Below are 15,077 nucleotides of genomic sequence, written 5' to 3'. Positions count from 1 at the left end.
GGGTAAGTGACATATATTCCTGCGAACTGTTACCTTGTGAGCTAGCATGTTAAAAATCCAGGTCAGTGTGTCGGTCGAGTACAAAGCAGGGTTAATATTCATTAATCATTATCATGTTCTCATCCTGAATATGCATCTGACTTGCCACTGGACGTTAAACAACCATCCATCCATCCATCCATCAATTACTTATTGTTTGATTGCTGGTAACCCTTAATTTAACTGCTACTGTAATTTCCTTCCACTGTAGTGTAATTGTAGTGTAGTTTGTAATTGAAAACAGACAACCATTTTGACTGACATATTGCTATCCACATAAGTTGCTTTAAAAATCTTCCCTTCTATAGACTGATCAGAATCGTATTTAGAACATCTAATCGTATAAATAAGAAGATGTGGTATGAGTGCCAATGAGACAACGCTCCATCAAAGTCACAATATATAAAAAGTTGATAATTATAGGTCAAAGTACAGCCTTCAGCCTTCACCACAGAGTTAAGTTTCTGTTAAAATTATACCCCATGACGCCATCAACCAACATGATGAAAATAGAGTTATTTTTTTCAGTTTCATGCAGTTTTCAATTGATATTAAGTACATAATTTTATAATGATAAAAGAAAGGTAAAACCGACTTGAAAGGGACAATCAAACTTGAATGTAGAAAGGAAACTTACATAAACATGGATAGATATGTATTTCATTTTTTTTCTGCTTACAGACCCTTTGCATATAAGCTTATTCCATACAGAGATTAATAATTCAATTAAGTGTGTCCTCTATTTGAATTGAAAATAACAGGTTCTCTGGTTATTGCAGTGGTCAGTCTGTCTGTTGACCATTTTCAGTGTTGAGACTACAGAATTTAAGATTTGGTCCATTTTCAATAGTGGCCTTTTCTAAATCTTGCTTGTAACAGAGTTGCAGGAGATTCATATTGGTTTTGGTTTAAAAAACTTACAGATTATACTCTCAAGATTATTTTTGTGGTATGCTATTAATGAGAGACATGTAGATAATTTGCATTGACTCTTATACCAGTGGTGCTATTTATATTTATAGGCTTTCAAATCTTATTCTATTTTGATATTGGTATAGAAAGCCTCATAATTAAAAAGTTGGTCTATATACAAGGTCATAGGCATAGGCGGATCCAGGGGGGCCCCCCTTTCGTGGGAAAAATTTGGTTGATTATATAGGGAATCACTGAAGCATGACTGGAGCGGGCTCCCCCTTAGGTCAGTCAGCGGCCCCCCCCCCCCCCCCCCCCTTATGAAAAGTTCTAGATCTGCCACTGATAGGTCAACCCTTGATTTGTAGTGTACACCATATATTGTTACATGAATGGTGTGATACTTTATGAAAGTCATTCTGCATACATGGTCATAGACATGTCAACATTTTATTTATATTATGCTTTATATCTTGGTGAATAAATATAATCTGGTAAGTAATTCAAAGGTTTGGTCTTCTAACAAGGTCGCAGAAATATTGTATGTTTTGACTATTTGTATAGTTCACAAGAATTGTTGCATGCATGCTTCATACGAGAACTAAGCTACAATTGTGGTCAAAAGGCAGATTATTTAATCTAATACATTGGTTTGAGTTGAGTTTACCCGAAAGATATCTTGTATACTTGCCGCATGTTAATTATATTTATAAACTGGTAATTTAAACTAGTAAACAGAATACCCAATAAAAATCTAATCTGGTGATTAGTTAAAAAGTTTTGAATGATCATGGACACAGGCCCATCTTCTTATCACTAGTCTATTACAGATTATTATGGAAGACAGTCGTCCTACAATATTTAAAATTGTTGACGAGCAAGCACACTACAATATATCTGTTTATGTTATGACCAAGCATTCATGCATGTGGTGGTATGTCAAAAGAAACTGCTAAAAACTGCCAAGTATTTAGACCAAAAATTGAGTTTACTGCTACATACCAAATAATAGGGTAGGTGGGTAGAAGATCAAATATTTTTACTATTGCTTCCTTATTATTAATATATAGAAATAGTTTATAAAAAAAATGAAATTCTGTTTCTATGCAAACAAGAGGTATCCTTAATTTATTTGATTCAAAGTATGTTTTTTTTTCCATAAGATGAAATGACTAACTTGCAAATTCATAACCTAAGGTTATTTGTCAATAAAAAATCAAAAGTAGGTAAGGTGAAAGTACATAAGTACATATCCACTCAGATGTGGGTGGGGTTTACAGAATGGAGAATAAGGAGTGGGGGCTAGAATAAAAAAAAATACCTGCAAATATTACAGAACAGTCAAAAGTATATCTGAAAGCAATTTCCAGACAACAGTAAGCAAGTAATTATTACATAATAGCCATTGTTTTTATACAAATAAAGTTTGATGTGTGAAAAAATTAAAGAATACACTAACAGGAATGATCCATCATTTCAAGATTTAACAGACATAAATATAAATTTGATTAGACTTCATGAACTAATGAAATAAGGCAAAATAAAATTTATGTGTGCATTCAGTTACATCTAAAAAAAGAAAGTTACATGAAGAGAATTTTTAAAGCCTTTTTTACATTGGGTCTATAAGAACAACATTCTTACTTTAACGGTGCTTAATGAAAAATGACAGAAAAATCTGTAGGGTAGGCAATTAGTAATTTTAAGACTAAAAAGTATAGGGTAACTGAAAACTCACCCCATATATTTTTATTTGTCCTAACCAAAATGAATGATTATTATTGCACCATCTGTAATATGTATTTAATTAATTATTAATTATTTTTCTAAAACCATAAATCATTAGTTGTTGAAATCTTTTCAATTTTTTTTGACACATCCATTGATAAAATTTCAAGAACCTGGGCATATTTTTTTCCAAAGTACTAATATATTTTTCCAAATAATCATTTAGTTTACATCCCCTTTCTACAAATATTTCTAACATAAGGACCCCTTCATTTTTTTAAAAGTGCAAATCAAGCTATCCACTGCTGGAACTGATACTGAACATAAATAAAAAATTACAAATTTCTTATTTTGGTCTGTGCTCCCCCTTTTTTGTTTTCACTTAGAAATTCTAATTAAGGATATAATTGGGCAGGTTACAGGTTTAAGGTACTGATGAAAACGTGTATTACCATATAACTGTATCTATTTGCTTTGACATGATCACTTGAAACAGTAATAGAAAGAAGAATTCTTCAGATTATTGTGAAATTTAAATTTCCCGCATGTAAACTTTTTACACAGAAGAGTTGTTTCCCTTGAACTTCCAAGCGAACAATTAAATTTAATGAAGGGACGGATTTTTTAATAGTTTGACATCATAATACTTTAGGAATAATTATGAGAAAGTACTTGATAAATTTGTATGATTTATTTCGACTGTTTGTTTAATGAAATACTATACCTCATTTACATATATTCACTGCTGATTGGAATTTCCTCGACTTCCTCCCATGGCCAAAAATAATGACAAGGATTCTGTCAGGACGTAAAAAGAAGCTGTAAATTAATAATTAGTGACCTGCAAAGTAGTTTAAGTGGTTAATTGAAGTAACAATATGTTTATTAGTTGACGCATAGCGTTTATTCCGATCAAAAAGTCCCAGATTCAAAAAAGTTAAAAAAAATTGAAAAACGCGTTGCATTCCTGTCGCTTCTCTCTACGAGAGAAGCTCTACTGTGATAGTCGAGTTGACATATTTATAGGCCCTCATTGATAGGATTTCAACCTCCTGTGCTGTCATTGACTATGCAAATTCTGCAGGATTTGATAATGAAGAGTCAATAAAATAAGTTTCGTGTACTTCAACGGTGTCGCCATCATTTCTCCCTGTTCTTCCTCCACTGGCCATCTATAACGGCTGTCTCTGTTCACTCCAAGACCGTAAAGGTGTCTAATCAGACCATTTTTTATCAAATGGTTTTGTGCCAAAATATTTGTTTTTCCTCTCAACAGGTGTTCAGCAGCAAAGTGTGTCTGTAAGGTGGTTTGGAATAAAACATTTAAAAATAATTTATTTGATTTTATTAATCATTTCTTTTTTTTAAATAAAAGCAATGTATAACTTTTTATAGCTTATTATATTATTTTAACAAATTTTCATGTGTTTTTTTTCTGCAGGTTCGGACAGAAAGTCATTTTACAAACTTTTCCTTACAAAACGAAATTAAGACTACTTAATCAAACACACCGTTTTGAACTATCTTAGGATGACCCAATATTTTTTTCAAACTTTAATATAATTGATTTTATATATTTTTATAATTTCTCATTTTTATTATCATATTGATTTTTTATCAATCTAAATCATTCAAAGGTTATAGGAATGTAAAATATATAACGTGACGGTACCCAAATTCCACCAACTTTGGCAGTTTTTTTCAACTACGTTTTTTTTTTATTAAGACAAAAGTTTCCATTTTGTGTTTATTTTTGTAGCCGTATCCTTCTTTACTATATAGGTACACCAATTTGATTTTCAATTCATAAGGAATCATAGAAAAATTGGTCTGAACTAACCTCCAAACACAGGCACAAGTGCCTGTTCTCCAAACCATCAATGATTCTGTAATGAGGAGTACCCAAATTGCATCCATGCTTAAATTCGCATCGTCAAAAATCGAATAACAGAGCTTTTGTTTATTTTTTTCAAATATTTTGAACAATTGGATATTTGTCCATGCTTACTCTTCTTTTTTTAAGAAATGAATACTTGAAACATATTGTATTTTCTAATTTTAAAAAAAAAGATGACGTTTTGATGACGTCGCATGGCGACGTTTCAGTACATTTGGCTTTTTCAGTAAAGTACTAAACACTTCATCTGTTGATAAATACTGTGAACGTTTTGTGTATATCTAAATATATTTACTTATTTTGAAAGACATGTATATATATAGTATCAAATCATAAAAATACAAATGGTTTAGTCTCTAGGAGATCTTGTAAGATTTCCGCTGCTATCTTTGCTAAATAGGTGCAATTTGGGTACTCGTTGCAATTTGGGTACCGTTACGTTAAGTGTGGGTTACGATTCGAAAGTTCCGAAAATCGTAAAACCTACTTATTTATTTCTTAACTATCAATGAGCCGTACAATATTGATATTTGATAACTTGTTTCGATATTTACTTAGGATCATTCATTTAGAAGAAAAATATCTCAACAGAAAATTAACATTTATATTGTCATATAAAAATTTCACCCCTTGATATATTCGACATTCCTAATAAAGAGCTCTGCCATTGGCACATGATACGCCCGTCGCCCTTTCAGCTCGTTTTGATGATCAAACTAGAAATACTGAAAAACAGGGAGCTCTTTCAATAGATATATAACTTGTGACAAGTCACTAAAGTTTCACGAAAACTGCATAAAGCATTTTTGAGTAAGTGTCCGAAGATTACATATCTTTTTTTTAAATTCAGCCTTTTAAACGGGTTTGTTTTAACATGAGCAATTTGACGGGCGCAACGTGTGGAGAAGGAACTGCTTACCGTTCCACACAACCGAGGTCATCACCCCCAGTTTAATGTGGATTTCGTTTGGCTCAGTCTTTAGTTGTCTATGTTGTGTTTCGTGTACTCTTGTTTGTTTGTTGGTCTTATTCATGCTTAGTTTTTTTGCCATGTCTTTATCCCTTTAATTTGTTTTCGAGTTATGAGTCTGGATGCCCTTTGGTGTCTCTTGCCTCTCGTTAACCAGTTAATTTTGCCGGACCGTGACATTGAAAAATAATGAGTTGCAATGACGGATTCAAGGGGGCGGAGTTGAAATGCTTTTACATGGTGACGTATGGTTACCCCCCCTTTTTTTTTGCTTTATCCCGGTGGGTGGGTTGGACCCCCTTGAACAAATGGCTTGATCCGCCTCTGAACTGTTGTATGTCCCTATATATATACGTTGACCCAAGATTTCAGCAAATACTTAAATCTAAATTTTAGCATTTTTTATGATTCGAAAGAAATTCAACACACATGGCTAGCCCACCTTTACATATATCAAAGATTCAACTTATTTTGTAAAATAAATAAACTGAGTCATATATATATATAGAGTATTGATATATATCTGACAAGTTATATAAATCGCCTTCTCTGGAGGAGCAATACACAAAAAAGCAGAGATATAAACAGTGCCAATGATCTTTATCTTGAAGGAATATTTTAGCATGTCACGAACGTCGTTTACTATTATTCTGGGACTTTTATTAGCATAATAGCTTCTACATGCATTAATTCAACTTCAAATCGCGCTTGTATCAATTAATACTGCCACCTAAGAGAACCCCTATCAATTTCCGATGTGACAACTTAGCTGTATGGTTCTGTGGAATTGCGCCACTGACTTGATATATCATTATAGGTCCCTCATTATAAGATGTCATGTTTGACAGTTTCTTGAATAATACACCTGTAACTAAGCAATATTCGAGTTGTTTCTAAATAATAGAAAATTAGATGATCTGTATTTCAGACCTACAAAAAAAATATAAGTATGAAAGTCCCAGAATTAACAGTAAAAACTCCGGCTGTCTAAACTAAATTTAAGACTACTTGAACTCTATAACACATGTGTTGTAACTGGGAATTGTACACTGTCAATGTACCAGTATCATGTCCCGGTGTTATATAGCCATTCTCCCCCATGCAAGTTTTTCCACCCGGAGAAAAACTGGCATGAGCCAATTTTTCTCCTGGGGAAATTTGGATCATTGCAGTTCTTCCCCCGCGGAAAGTTGGCAATATGTATACATATAGTCAATTTTCTCCCGTGCCAATTCAACCTCCCCCCCCCCCCCCCCCCCACCCCAACCCCCATATGATAGATTTTGTTATATTCATATAAGTCTGAATGTTGAATCAAACAAAGTTAGAATTATATTTTTATGCTGACAATAATCTATGGTCAATTTAAATTATACAATTATTCGTCCGTCTGTCTATGTATCCACTAGTCTGTCTTTATTTTCACTAGTCTTTCTAATATTTCCCTAGTTTGTCTACATTCTCCAAAGTCCGGCTATGTGTCCAAAATTCCGTCTACATTTTCAACGGTCTGTTCTATGTATCCATCATTCTTTCTTCATTTGCAATAGTCTGACTTCATATTCACTAGTCCGACTTTGTGTCTACTATTCTGTCTACATATCCACCAGTTCTTCTTCGTGTTCAATAGTCTATCTACATGTTAACCAGTCATTGTACATTTCCAACAGTCTGACCACACGTCCATCAGTTTGTGAATGTGTCCATCAATCTGTCTGCTTGTCTACCTTACCAGCCGGTGGTCTATATTTCTACCATACTGTGTCTACATGTCCATCAATCCGTCTATATTTTTACCCGTCTGTAATTGCTTTTTTGTTTGTCTGATCGTCTTGATCTTCAACAGGCTGTCCTGACATTTACATGCATTTTCTTTTACCTGACAACTTACTACATGTAGTTGCATACTCTATACTAATATCCTCATGCTTTGAAATGCTAAACATTTTTGTTGGGGGGGAGGGGGTCATTATCATCTAAGGAACATTTTTATATGTTTCGCCACAATTCACGTTGTAGGTTTAGTTTTTCTGAAAACTGACTATAGTATGACGGGTAAACTTGTATTTCAATGAAACAAGTAAAGCTTCAAAATTAAATATATATATAGTCTTATCTATCTCTGGTTGAAAAACTGTCGTTTCACAACCATCCTAAATAGACATGTTTTCGTACTTTGTCTCTGCATGATTTTTTATATGAACTGTAGCATTGTCTCATACATAAAAAAAATCGTTCGTAATTATTTCGTTTAAAAAAAAACGACGCCGACGTTTTATTACAAAGGGGGGGGGGGGGAATTAGCTTCTCGGTCTATATAGGGAAAAAATTGGCCTGATCCTAGCTTTTCCAGGGGATGGGGGTGGGGTTGGATCAAACCAGTTTCCCTCCGGAAAAAAATGAAATTGTCCACTGTCAGTATATTATATCCAGATTTAGAAGTTGTATACTGTCAGTATATTATGTCCCAGAATTTGGAGTTGTACACTGTCAGTATATTATTTCCCAGATTTAGGAGTTGTACACTGTCAGTATATTATTTCCCAGATTTAGGAGTTGTATACTGTCAGTATATTATGTCCCAGAATTTGGAGTTGTACACTGTCAGTATATCATGCTCCAGATTTTGGGAATTGTACACTGTCGATTTCTATTTAACTTTTTTATTTCTCAGTCAAATGTTTAAATTATTGAGCTTTTAAACTTTAATCTAAATCGTTTACAACAATTACAAAATGGTTAAACTGAACATCTTTATAAGATTCACACTACAAGTTATGTTTGACTATGTCTTTTCATTTAAAGATTGTTTTCAAAAGGAAAAATGTTTAGATATAATTTATTCTAAGAAAAGCCTGGCAGTCCATGTGTAGATTAAGAATCAATGCTTACCCTTGATATATTTCTGAGTGCTACTGTTAACATTGTACAGTTGAAGATAAGTGTCAATTTTTCAGTAATTGAACGCTCTGTCGGAATATTTCGTCTAGCACCTGTCATAGATCATCAATATTTTAATACTTTAGACGAATCTCCCAAATATGTTGGAAGAAAACAAAAGAAAACTGAAAAAAACATGTTTTGATAAGTTGCTCTTTACATTTCCATTCCAATTCCCATTTCCCATTTCCCATTTCCTTTCCCATTCCCATTTTCCATTCACATTTCCTTTTGTCCCATTCCAATTTCCATTTGTCCCATCCAGTTTCCATTTCCATTTCCCCATTCCCGCTTTCATTCATTCCAAATCTTATTCAATATATTCGCGAACTCAAGAGTGCAAAGAACTAGGGCCAATTCTTAAATTCGTTTTGTCGGCCTAGGGATCCGTAAAATATAGTTCTCAAATCATTGTTGATGTTTCGATATTCTTGTCGTCTACTATCAAATGTGTGTCAACATCAATTACAGCTGACAAAGGGTTTCCAGGAGGCTGCAATAATGTCTCAAGACATCGGACATAATAAAAACAAAGTTTACAAAGTGGTGTTAACTGGAGGTATGTCACAGTGTCCTTATTTTTGTGTAATGTTGTAAAACATGATATTTATGTTATAATCCTTTGCGCGCACGTGGTCTGAAATTATGCATGCTACATATAAATAGTCTAGCTATGCAACCTTGCAGTAACATTTACTTTAAATTGTTATTTACATACAGCAAATGAGGGTCTCTATTTATGGTGTTTAAAATCATTTTGTTTACTTGTTTACATTATTTATATATTTTAAAATTATTATGATTATGAGATTATCCAAAGACATGTATTCTGTTCTTGCATATTGCCTACCAGTCTTCTTTTTCCAGTAAGTGACTTTAACTTCTTGTAATGTAACACTATACTTTGATGTTTCCATATGAACATCCATGTAACGTGACATCCTTGGTTACTATTATCTGTTCTTGTATAGATTTTAATACACGTTCCACATGTTATATGTGTAACTGTTGTCTTGTACATTGTAGTTGTACATTACTACATGCATTATTCCAGTGGCTACCTTCAAATGGTTGGCTATCCTACCACATTTTAAATTCCGGAGTGCACACATCATGCCACATGTCAATAACTAAAAAATAACCTCTAGGTGAAATTTATATACAGTTGCTAGTATTTTGACAAAACCAAACCAAACTCATTGCTATTAAACATGTTAAATAACAGATAATTATTCAAATTTTTATGCTTTTAACCTTAAACGTGTTAATTGATCTGTCGCCAAGAAAAATACTTCAATTATTTCAACTGATCAATTAATGTTTTCAATTTCATATCTAATGCCCATGTTGTACTATGTTTTAAGTGGTGCTTTTAATAATGCATAAAAAGGTTAAAAAGAATCATAAACATGATAAAACAGTCTTCACGATGAACTATTAAATCTACAGGCCCGGAGCTCAATTTTTGAAATTTTTTAGTTAGATTCTGTTGGCCTGTAGATATGATTTTTACAAGCCTGAGAGCAATTTTACTAGCCTGGGCTGCCTGCCACTCAGCGTGAAGACTGTAAAATAAACCACCCAAACTACCAACATTCTTTACATGCTTTACTCTGAAATTTTTTTTTAAAAAAATGGTCATGCATATAACAATGATAGCCAGACTTGGTACAGGTGCAAAATATGACCAGGTTAGACATTAATAGATGTGTTTGATCATGATGTTGATGTGTCATGAAAGTAAAACGATCAGAAACCAGCTTTATTCTTTGTTAAACACGTTAAAGATAATAAAAGTAACATTGCATATATATTTGTTGCATAATAACTTAAAAGTTATAGATAGCTCACCTTGAAACCTTATTTTTAAAAATAGAATAGTCTATCGTAATAAGCATTCAAGGTTAAATTGCAATCTTATCCATTTATGATATAATATGGACAGCTATGTAGGCTATTATCTTACATTAGTTCTGTTGTTTATTTACAGTATAAACATGATCATAATGATAAACAGCCAATTTTTGCTATGAAGTTTTAACTAATGACAAGTTGGATAGGGGTTTTACTATGTTTACAGAATAGGGAATAAGGACAAAAGTTGCAGAATTTTTAAAGGGCAAAATAAAAAAGAATCTGTGAAAATTGGTAAAAAAAGAAAAGAGAATAATGCTTAATTGAGGTGTTCAAATATAACACATGTATAAAGAATAGATTAATAATGGTTTAAAAGAAGAAATAAATAAAAAAAACCACCAACAACAAAAAACACATTCCCTCATACATGACATGTATAATATATATATTAAATTATTGTCCAAATGGGACAAAAATGCATAACATGACGGTACTCAAATTGCACCTATTTTGACAGTTTTTTCAACTATGTTTTTTTTATGATAAAAAAATTTCCGTTTTGTGTTAATTTTGTAGCTGTATCCTTCTTTATTATATTGGCACACCAATTTGATTTTCAATGCATATGGAATCATAGAAAAATTGACCTGAACTGACCTCCAAACCACTAATGATTCTGTAATGAGGAGTACCTAAATTGCATCTACGCTTAGATTTGCATCGTCAAAAGTCGAATAACAGAGCTTTTGTTTCATTTCTTCAAATATTTTGAACAATTGATGGATATTTGTCCATGCTTACTCTTCATTTTTAAGAAATCGATACTTGTAACATATTGTATTTGCTAATTTTAAAAAGATGATGTTGCATGGCGACGTTCCTGTACATTTAGCTTTTTCAGTAAACAGTCCATCTGTTGATAAATACTTTGAACGTATATTTTTACCTATGTTGAAAGACATGCATAATACATGTATCAAATAAAAAATTACAAATTGTTTAGTCTATGAAATCTTGTAAGATTTTCGTTGCTATTTTTTGCTAAATAGGTGCAATTTGGGTACTCTCACATTATATTGTTAGAAAATTTCTCCAGTATATTTCACATTTTCATTTTCTTTGGTTTGTTAAAGTGCCAAAGTGTACTTGTATATGTAAGCATGGTCAGCCTAGTACTTCACCGGTGGATTTTAAGGGTTTTCAGGCCCCCGTCTTTTTCTGGGAAAAAATTGGTTGATTAAATAGGGAATCACTGAATAAAATTGAGAATGGAAATGGGGAATGTGTCAAAGAGACAACAACCCAACCATAGAAAAGACAATAGCAGGAGGTCACCAACAGGTCTTCAATGTAGCGAGAAATTCTCGCTGCCGGAGGCATCCTTCAGCTGGCCCCTAAACAGATATATACATTGTACATGAGCATGACTGGAACGGCACCCTCTTTACATGTGACTTACCAGGAAATGGGAGGGCTGAGATTTGATTTCAAAGCAGACTGTAAAAGTTATTTTTTTGGATGTGTTATTTATAAAACATTCTATATTTGAACCAAACAAAATTTTGCTGGACCTTTGCCAATGTCAGACTGGTTTGGGAATTTGTTAATCTGTGTTTGTCCTAAACAGTTATTAAAAATTGATAGATATAGGTTTATAGATTATTAAATATAATGAGAACATATTAACAGGTACATTCTGTCAATAAATCTGTTTATATATCATGTATATATCTCCATGACCTAATCAATACTTGATGATAATAATGATGAAAGAAAGTAATCTTAAGGTCTGGAAATCAATACACAAATTAATTTCAATTCAGTATAGATTTCATTATCCACATGGAATGAAGCTGGAAAGCTGTATGTGTACATAGGAAAAATTGCAACATATGTTTTCATATGTTTAACATATGTTTTGAAAACATATGAAAAACATATATGTTGCAATTTTTTCTGTGTATTACAGCTAACTTCCTAATGCATGTAAAGCAAGACTTTGGTTAGCTTGCTTTCTTTGTTTGTATATTGTACAATTGTGATTGGGATAAAGTCCAATCAAATTTAAATATATGATATATACAAATTAAAATATGTCTATATATATATAGGTTGAAGATATCAATGTTAATTACAAAGCTTGAATTAACATTAATACAAGCAGGGCAAGAAAGACTACCTTAGTTTTACTCCACAAGCATTTAATGAATGGCTATTATCTATTTTGAATTTATTGAACCATAAAACTAATTTTTGACTCTTCACATTGAATAATCATCGAAGCAGATTATGTAAAATGTGAAGAGTAAAAAATTAGTTTTATGGTTCAATAAAATCAAAATAATTTATTGCCATTCATTATAAATAAATTTCTATCAAATATAAGGCTTAAAGAACTTTTTATATTGTTCATATTAACAATAACAATGTATACACATGTTGGCGTATGAATACACAACGTCAGAGTGGGCGTGTCACCATCAAAATTGACAACATTGAAAATAAAACTAATAATTTTAACCAATCAGAAGACAGTAAAAACACCAAACATATTTATTAGACTGTAAGATATGCAAGACAAAGAACCAAGTGTATGAATGAAGAGAAATTTGTTTGTTGGCTGTAAAACCAATTTCAGCACCCTTTGCTATATAATAAATATTGCTACCAGCTCTATTTGGTGTAGGAAGCCAGAGTATTTATGAGAGCTACAGCTACTAGCTCTATTTGGTGTAGGAAGCCAGAGTATTTATGAGAGCTACAGCTACCATCTCTATTTGGTGTAGGAAGCCAGAGTATTTATGAGAGCTACAGCTACTAGCTCTATTTGGTGTAGGAAGCCAGAGTATTTATGAGAGCTACAGCTACCAGCTCTATTTGGTGTAGGAAGCCAGGGTATTTATGAGAGCTACAGCTACTAGCTCTATTTGGTGTAGGAAGCCAGAGTATTTATGAGAGCTACAGCTACCAGTTCTATTTGATGTTGGAAGCCAGAGTATTTATGAGAGCTACAGCTACCAGCTCTATTTGGTGTAGGAAGCCAGAGTATTTATGAGAGCTACAGCTACCTGTTTTATTTGGTGTAGGAAGCCAGAGTATTTATGAGAGCTACAGCTACTAGCTCTATTTGGTATAGGAAGCCAGAGTATTTATGAGAGCTACAGCTACTAGCTCTATTTGGTGTAGGAAGCCAGAGTATTTATGAGAGCTACAGCTACTAGCTCTATTTGGTGTAGGAAGCCAGAGTATTTATGAGAGCTACAGCTACTAGCTCTATTTGGTGTAGGAAGCCAGAGTATTTATGAGAGCTACAGCTGCCAGCTCTATTTGATGTAGGAAGCCAGAGTATTTATGAGAGCTACAGCTACCAGTTCTATTTGATGTTGGAATCCATAGTATTTATGAGAGGTACAGCTACCAGCTCTATTTGGTGTAGGAAGCCAGAGTATTTATGAGAGCTACAGCTACCAGCTCTATTTGGTGTAGGAAGCCAGAGTATTTATGAGAGCTACAGCTACTAGCTCTATTTGGTGTAGGAAGCCAGAGTATTTATGAGAGCTACAGCTACTAGCTCTATTTGGTGTAGGAAGCCAGAGTATTTATGAGAGCTACAGCTACCAGCTCTATTTGGTGTAGGAAGCCAGAGTATTTATGAGAGCTACAGCTACCAGCTCTATTTGATGTAGGAAGCCCGAGTATTTATGAGAGCTACAGCTACCAGCTCTATTTGATGTAGGAAGCCCGAGTATTTATGAGAGCTACAGCTACCAGCTCTATTTGATGTTGGAAGCCAGAGTATTTATGAGAGCTACAGCTACCAGCTCTATTTGGTGTAGGAAGCCAGAGTATTTATGAGAGCTACAGCTACCAGCTCTATTTGGTGTAGGAAGCCAGAGTATTTATGAGAGCTACAGCTACCAGCTCTATTTGGTGTAGGAAGCCAGAGTATTTATGAGAGCTACAGCTACCAGCTCTATTTGGTGTAGGAAGCCAGAGTATTTATGAGAGCTACAGCTACCAGCTCTATTTTGGTGCAGGAAGCCAGAGTATTTATGAGAGCTACAGCTACTAGCTCTATTTGGTGTAGGAAGCCAGAGTATTTATGAGAGCTACAGCTACCAGCTCTATTTGGTGTAGGAAGCCAGAGTATTTATGAGAGCTACAGCTACCAGCTCTATTTGATGTAGGAAGCCAGAGTATTTATGAGAGCTACAGCTACCTGTTCTTTTTGTTGTAGGAAGCCAGAGTATTTATGAGAGCTACAGCTACCAGCTCTATTTGGGGTAGGAAGCCAGAGTATTTATGAGAGCTACAGCTACTAGCATGACTAGTTCACCTTCAACAGAAAAACTGGCAATCTTAGATATAAGTTGAACACACCTCCACACATGTCAGGTTTAAAATCCCAGAAATCACCTCATATATAGTTGACACTGTTGATCATGATAACCCACCTCCCCCAGTTGACCAATTTATGGTGTTAGACTGACAATAACATCTAGCACAAAAACATGGAAAAGACATGAGAAAAGTCTCTTAAGGAAGTTAAATCAACTTATGATCAATTGTAAACCAACTTTAACAATTGTTGATCATGTTGATAGCTTATATTAATTCAATCTACTTATCAGGTTGCACTATTGACAAAATGATTAATTTACATCAGGAGGTGAAGTAATGTAGATTCCTCAGATTTTACCTAAGGCTTTCTCAAAATTTCGATTTCTCTTAATG

General features: G+C 33.5%; 2 protein-coding genes across 2 annotated transcripts in view; one reads left to right on the top strand and one right to left on the bottom strand.

Annotated features, from left to right (window-relative positions):
* The window catches only part of LOC143076725 (E3 ubiquitin-protein ligase TRIM37-like), a 54,106-nt gene extending 50,137 nt beyond the window's left edge, over window positions 1–3,969 (bottom strand). Inside the window, exon 1 of the mRNA XM_076252586.1 lies at window positions 3,804–3,969. Coding sequence (XP_076108701.1) covers window positions 3,804–3,851 — 48 coding nt within the window. The 5' untranslated portion in view covers window positions 3,852–3,969. The remainder of the gene's footprint in view (window positions 1–3,803) is intronic.
* Window positions 3,970–8,888: 4,919 nt separating this feature from the next.
* Window positions 8,889–15,077, top strand: part of LOC143076720 (TRPL translocation defect protein 14-like) — a 31,193-nt gene continuing 25,004 nt past the window's right edge. The window contains exon 1 of the mRNA XM_076252576.1: window positions 8,889–9,045. Coding sequence (XP_076108691.1) covers window positions 8,904–9,045 — 142 coding nt within the window. The 5' untranslated portion in view covers window positions 8,889–8,903. The remainder of the gene's footprint in view (window positions 9,046–15,077) is intronic.

Source organism: Mytilus galloprovincialis, chromosome 5 (assembly GCF_965363235.1).
Source record: "Mytilus galloprovincialis chromosome 5, xbMytGall1.hap1.1, whole genome shotgun sequence".
In the NCBI taxonomy this organism is placed as follows: Eukaryota; Metazoa; Mollusca; class Bivalvia; order Mytilida; family Mytilidae; genus Mytilus; species Mytilus galloprovincialis.
Note: the sequence above shows the minus strand (reverse complement) of the source record. Positions and strands in the feature narration are given on the sequence as shown.